This window comes from Hippocampus comes, unplaced genomic scaffold (genome assembly GCF_001891065.2).
Source record: "Hippocampus comes isolate QL1 unplaced genomic scaffold, H_comes_QL1_v1.1 scaffold428, whole genome shotgun sequence".
NCBI lineage: Eukaryota > Metazoa > Chordata > Actinopteri > Syngnathiformes > Syngnathidae > Hippocampus > Hippocampus comes.
The window spans coordinates 323,986-330,983 of NW_017806065.1; the positions used below are offsets into that span (position 1 = coordinate 323,986).

At 46.0% G+C, this 6,998-nt stretch overlaps 1 protein-coding gene across 1 annotated transcript in view; it reads left to right on the forward strand.

Annotated features, from left to right (window-relative positions):
- Positions 1 to 6,839, forward strand: part of onecut2 (one cut homeobox 2) — a 22,312-nt gene extending 15,473 nt beyond the window's left edge. Inside the window, exon 2 of the mRNA XM_019893457.1 lies at positions 5,767 to 6,839. Coding sequence (XP_019749016.1) covers positions 5,767 to 6,056 — 290 coding nt within the window. The 3' untranslated portion in view covers positions 6,057 to 6,839. The remainder of the gene's footprint in view (positions 1 to 5,766) is intronic.
- Positions 6,840 to 6,998: the final 159 nt, after the last annotated feature.

Genomic DNA, 6,998 nt, shown 5'->3' on the forward strand with positions numbered 1-6,998 from the left:
CTGGATGCAGCGCATTCCTAAACATTCGGTGTGTTGGTCAAAGTGGCCGTCGGTATTTTCGCTCGTCCGAAATAACCCCGCAGCCGGTGCAGGCGATACAACAAAGTCCATGCGTGCGACTTGCATAATTGTGCAGATGTTGATACTCGACGAGAGCGTGTTTACGTCACAAGAGTGTATTGCGACAGAGCTAATATTGATAGGTGCCTAGCGTGTTCTGACCGCCCCCCCCCCCCTTCCCCCATGTCATTTTATTTTGTTACTATTGTCCAGATCACAACAGTGTATAGTTCATATTGGACTTAATCCTCAATTTTTTTTTTCTTGCGATTCTGAAGTAGATAGGATTTACAGAACAACCCCCCCCCCCTCCCCAAGAGAGTGTTTCTTCAGCTGACCCGAAGGCTTATCATTGTCTCTGCTGGTGCTGATAAGTCAACAGCAAACCTGATCATAAGGCGAGACAATGAAGAACTCTGGCGGTTAGATACCCCCCCCCCCTTCATATTTGGTGGTAAAAGCATTAAAAGGAGCTCTCGTTTGATGTGCATTAGACTTATGAGACTGGGTGCAATCCTCTTCTATTTGATTGTCCCATACAACTGGATTCATTTCCTTGATACCGTCTGTTATTGGATTCAAGTTTTAGATGAGATGGATCGGATCCAATTGTAGATATTGCAGCCTTTAAATAGGTTGACAGGTTACCGGGAGGGAGTCGCCGGAAATGCGCGCCCGTCCGCTCGCTCTCCGGCCATCATTGCGCCAATCGGCGCGCTCCACATTAGACTTCCCGTTTCAGTACATCATCGATAGAATTTAAAAAGACGTCAGATTAGTGTGACTTGAATTATTTTCCCGCGCCGGGCGTTTTTGCACCTGACGGACAAGCAAATCTGATCAACTTGGGTGAGCTGGCCCAGAACAAAGTGGAGACGAGCACGGCGGCTCGCTAGGATTGTCCCTCGATAGCTGGCCGACCTCCTCTTGATCAATCATCAATAACAATCCCGAACAATCTATTGATTGCAGAATATTATCTTTCTGCCCGTGTTTGCTCTCTGCTGTGTGCTGCGAGACAGGCCGCCGGTGGCTTCGGGACGCCAAAAACAGAGCTGATAAGGGCGAGTACGGAGAAGCCGGTTAACTCATCATCTATTAGCCGAGCGTGTCTATGGGTGGGTGCGTGCGCGCGTGTGTGTGTGTGTGTGTGTGTGTGTGTGTATACATGTGTGACTAAACAGTGGCTCCCTTTGACTTATCCTCACTGTCAACATTTAGAAAGTCAAGGTTAGTGAATGTTTTCCCCAAAGCCCGAGAGACTCGCCTGGAAATTCAAACTTTCCGCAATTTGGAGTCTCGTTACTCATTCTGGGGCCATTGTCTTATTGTGTCTTCAGGATGGATGGAGAGATGAGAGATGTGTATGACACGGTTTTCTGGCACTGGGGCTAATTTGCCGGGAATGCCCGCATGTCCCAAAACGGTGTGTTGAACTATTGGGCAGCAAATGTGCAAACAGTGAAACGCATTTCTGACGCACAGCTTCAAACTCGGATAACTGACTCATCAAATGAGTCACATTTCAAGCTTCGTACTTCAGATGCGACTTTTTGAGAGCAAACAGTGCGAGGGGACAAAAACCTCTTTTGCTTGTTCAAGTGACAACATTTGGCCTCCGGAAGAGGGGCTTTATTTGAAGCGAGCTGCCGCTCCGACTCAATCTTCTCGAAACATGAAACCAGTGTACTTATTGCGAAATATTTGGTTTTGAAAAGGGACGGGATTCTCTGTGTGACATCCGCCTCACACTCATATTAAACCCACAAACTAGCAAAATGAATAAAAACAAAACAAAAACAAAAAAAAAAAAACCTATTTGGAAAATTTCTTTGCAACAGGGAAACGGCCCAGTGATGAAACACACTCAGAGCACATTCACACCATTAATTTTATGCTGCTATTGATCTCCAATCAGTTACACTAATGATTAAGTGCTTCGGCCGCTAAGTGTATTGAATAGCGCTGATGTAATTCCATATTTTTCTTTACATTACAAACGTCTTTAAGCAACGGGTGATTACACTTTTAGTGCTCCGGTGGGGATTTCCACCGGTAGGACACTCTATGTGGAATTGATCTCAAACGAGTATTCACACGTGTGTGCATGTGTGTGTGTTTACATCAACAGAAAAGAATGCTCAGTGTGACGTCATTAATAAAATCAAGGTGTACAACCTTCGCCGCTGTTTCCGCCACGGGCGACAAAAATCGTGTGACATCACAAGTGGACGGTAACACCCACTATTGAACAAAACAAAGTAAAACGGCAACTTTTTTTCCCCCCCTTCTTCCCTTTGAGTCCCAGGAGGGGGGAAAAAAGTTTCGTTAAAGCAGACTTTGACGTCTTCCCCCCCACTACTGCATAGAAATGAAGAATCCGTTCACCAATAAATGGCTTTCTGTGTGTCCTGCAGCGGTCACCCAATTGTAAGATGCCTCCCAAAAATGGTGCCGCTCATAGAATTACACCACAACGAATGGAACTGAGCCGCCGTCCTGCTTGGTGGAAATATCATGGCCTGGATTCAATCCCTTGACCAGACTTATGTTTTTGGGAGCGCTCCTCTTCCGACTACAGTACACCGTGGAGACCGAGAGAGCATTTCCGTTTGTCAAAACGGAAAGAGGAAATGATCACAGAGCATTAGGCGCAACCGCACACACTCACACACACACTCAGGGCTATTATATAGCGTTGATTGCTAAGTGCTAAAATATTGCACACCTTCATATAAATCGGCTACATCGCTTATGTTTTGTCTGAAAGGAGGAAGAATCATCTTTTATTTGTCATGTACGCGCGAAATGTATTCCACCAAGGATCCAGGATCGATTATGTAGTGTCCCGGTAGTTCTGAAATTCGCTGGGTCGTCTTTTGACCACAACTAGACTTCAGAAATAGATAATAGACCGAGTGGACTCAAATGTCAATTCATCGCGGGAATATTTGGGAGGAAACGGAGTCACGTGTGACAAGCTGCTGACAAAAGATTGAACAAAATCATCATTCAGCTCTGCTGATGGGAGTGTTTGGATGTGCCGAAACGTGGCGCCACACTCCAGCAGTGAAATGTATGTTGAAGGACGACTTTACTACTTACCCTGCACTTACATGCCCTCGCTGTAATGGATACCAGGCATAAGTGGTAATGGTGCAATTAAAAAAAAAAAAAAAAAAATGATACAGAGTGCAAGAGGAGGCAAGCCTCGGTGAAAGGAAAAAAAAAGAGGGATGAAGCCAGTCAGAGCGATAGGAAGCCTCGGTGAAAGGAAAAAAAGAGGGATGAAGCCAGTCAGAGCGATAGGAGGGGCAGAAAGATGAGAAAGAGGCAGGGGGGGAGTGATGCAAGCAGGCCCGAAGAAGTAAAACGATAGAGGCGGCGAAGGAGGATGGACACAAGACAATGGCGCAGGGAGCTAATGGAGACAAAAGAGTGCTGAGGAAAGCAAAACTGAAGGAGGGAGGAAAAAAATCAGAGATGACACACACACACACACACACACACACACACACAAAAGAGTTTTTATCCCATTAGAAACACCAATACACGCGCGTCTTCCACAAAGCAGTCCCTTTTTTTGAAGTATCTGCCTCCCAATTTATCTGTTAGGCGCATTCGTTCGAATGATGTTGCCGATGGCAGCGATGGGGCAAATTGTGGCTTCGAAGCTCGTGTCGAGAAGTCAGCAAAGTAGATATCGCCCATCATATGCCTTGTATGCAATGAAATATGATACTGCGATCATTCAGAAGCTTCTTTCATTCCAATTCCCGAATTTATTTTGTCCTCCAAGGACATTTTTAAGCCTTTCGGGGACAGCTGCAGTGGACGGCTTGTTGTGTTATCAGGCTATCATTGTTGGTGCATGAAAGGGTTTATGTAAGATTGCTTTTTTTTTTTTTTTTCTCAAGAAACAATCTGGTTTCATGAAGAAGTGCAGAAACAGTGGCAAAAGTGTTTAGTCTGAGTGTAACAAGTAAAAATTAAATAAGACAAATCATTTATGACCACACAACCATGACTCTGGGGTGGAAAAAAAATGGTTGTGCGTCCGAAAAAGTAATTTGAAATGAAATTGGGGCGTCTTCCTAATTGTATGCTAATGTGCCTATAAAATACACCAAACGGATCAAAGGCCCACCAACTGAGAGGTAAATGGTCACAAATGACAAAACGCGTCCCGCTAATTTAGCGCCGCTTTAATCATCTACCGTGTTGACTGGATGCCTTCTTTTCTTCTGTTTTTCTCCTCCTCTTCCGGGCTTGTTGTTCCACTCCGGCGTGTTTGTCTCTGTCCATGTCGACACGTCTGCTTTCCATTCGCATTTCTCTTTACAGTAACGGTGTCAATAAAAAGAACATTTGGAAGGCCTGCACTCTGCTGTTTGTTGTTTTGCGAGCCACTCTGAACACTTGACTCAAGTGCTTCAGATGAGGCTTGGTCAACAATCTGCTTTCCGAGCTCCCATCTGCAGTATCTGATCATTGTGTTTATGATGAGGGGGTGAGGTTTTTTTTTTTTTTTTAATGTTTTTTTTATGCGTCATAATAAAGTGCAAAGACCAAAAAGAAAAACATGACAGACCATTCCATGCATTTTTCTAGAGCTTCGGGACACATGACGTCAGAGACACGAGTTGCATCATTACCTTTACATATTTAACTAAAGGAACAATAAGTCAACTGTACCGAAAGGCTGTCTCAGGAAAAAATTTAAGAAGAACAACAACAAAGAAAAAGTCTTGAGTCCCCATCGTCCAAGTATTGTGTCAGTTCATCAGTGCTGTCACTCGGTCTCAGTCTTATCGGTTTGTCTTGTCTCGGAGTCGCATGGGGACAACGAGAAATGTTTAACAAATGGCCTCGAGAGAGTCAACGCCTCAACAAGTGCGTTCCTACATCGACGCTGATTGTTCATTGAGGAAGAAAGAACGGACTGCTCTCATCATCATGCGGGGCCGAATCATTCTGACAGACCAAAATTGATTGCGGCATAACTCATCAGACGACTCTTAGAATGACGTTACGACGACAGCGCATGGGCAACGATATCCGAGACCACGGAGGTCAACTTATCCAAAATGATTGCCGATACTGTCTGCACTTATGGACGCGTTTAGCAACACGGCAGAGAGCTGATGAAAGACGGAGCAACTCTGCCTTATTGATCCTATTGATCCCGTCTCACCTATAAAGAACACGCCCCCACCACCCCCCCATCCCACCCCTTTACACTCACCAACTGCTTGATTCTCAACCCCCCCCCCCCTCCCCTTGTTCTCAGAGCGGTAAACCCCTTTTGAATAATATCATTGCGCATTTGATCCTCACTGTAACCCCGATCAGAGGGAGTGCGCCTTGTTCATTGATGGCAGTGGTTGTGTGTGTGTGTGTGTGTGTGTGTGTGTGTGTGTGTGTGTGTGTGTGTCTCTGAGTGATTGCGATGTCTCTCCTTTTACATTTGGCACTTCACTTGGCTGCGCTTTTTTTTTTTTCCCATGTAAAGTGCTGCTGAGCCGGTTTTGATTAAGCTACAGTAAGCAGGAAGCAGGAGATAGAAATAAAGCGAGAGGTACATTTGAATGGTTCATGGGCGAACCCTGTTCCGCACGCCGCCGTTACGGGATGAGATAACACAAAAAGAGCGGGCAACGCTAACATTGTCCCTGTCTTGTCTCGTTTGCCATTTATCGGCTGCAGCGTGCAAGCGGAAGGAGCAGGACACGGCGAAGGAGCGCAACAACACACCAAAGAAATCCCGGTTGGTCTTCACCGACCTGCAGAGGCGAACGCTGCTGGCCATCTTCAAAGAAAACAAGCGGCCTTCCAAAGAGATGCAGCTCACCATTTCGCAGCAGCTGGGCCTCGAACTCACCACCGTCAGCAATTTCTTCATGAACGCCCGCCGCCGGAGCCTGGACAAATGGACAGACGACGGAGCCAGCCCCGGCGCCCAATCTTCAGCGTCCAGCACTTGTACCAAAGCGTGATGATCGGCGGCGGGGTTGGTGACGGGGATGAGGGGTAGGCTAAAGGTCGGGGTGGGGGGGGGTTGCGAGATGAAGGGCGCGGGTCCAGGTTTAGCCTGATCCAAACCGGGAAAACCAAACCTTTTACGTTACTTTGTTTTGTTTGTCTGTTTGTCAATGGTGACAAATTGAGAGAGGGGCTGCTCACTGTGACGACTTGTACCCAAAACCGCCTTTTGCAAACTCATCACAAATCCATTCCTAGAAGCTGAAGGCTAAGCTCTGCCAGAGAGCAAAACTATACTTTAACAAAAAAAAAAAAAGAAAAAAAAAGAAAAAGAAAAAAAGGCTTCACCGCTGGTGTCTCATTTGGGACAACTGACACACTAGCCTAAATACCAAAGACGAGAGGACAATATGTTTTCTATTATGCAATATAAGCTAGGAACCAACCGACGGACTATCCAACGAAAGCTTTATGACTACAGAATGTGCAAAGAATGACTGGACATTTCGTCCCATGTCCAAAACCGAGGTTACTTCTCACCAAAACCAAAGAGTACGCAATGACTTCTCACCAATGAAAACATCAAACTCCATTCTTCTTCTTATTTATTTATTTATTTATTCACGTTTGGCACCAAGTCACAGAAATTCACATTCTGATGTCACCCTTCGAGTTCAATTCCAGCGACAGAAAAAGTCATTTCCCCTCGGGAACGGCGTCGCAACGCATGCTATCGTTTTTGAACTTGACGAGCGTCGCCAGCGAGCTCCGATCTGAACCAAAGACCACAAAGGAGGCATAGAAGTCGTCAATTCTGCACGTTAGGAAATGGCTTGACAACGGAAGCACAAAGACACACTTGGCCAAGACCCTCCCGCAGGCACATCAACGTTCATCACAGTCTGAGCCGATATGAACAACTGCAACTTTGCCCCCCCGCCCCCCAACCCCCACCC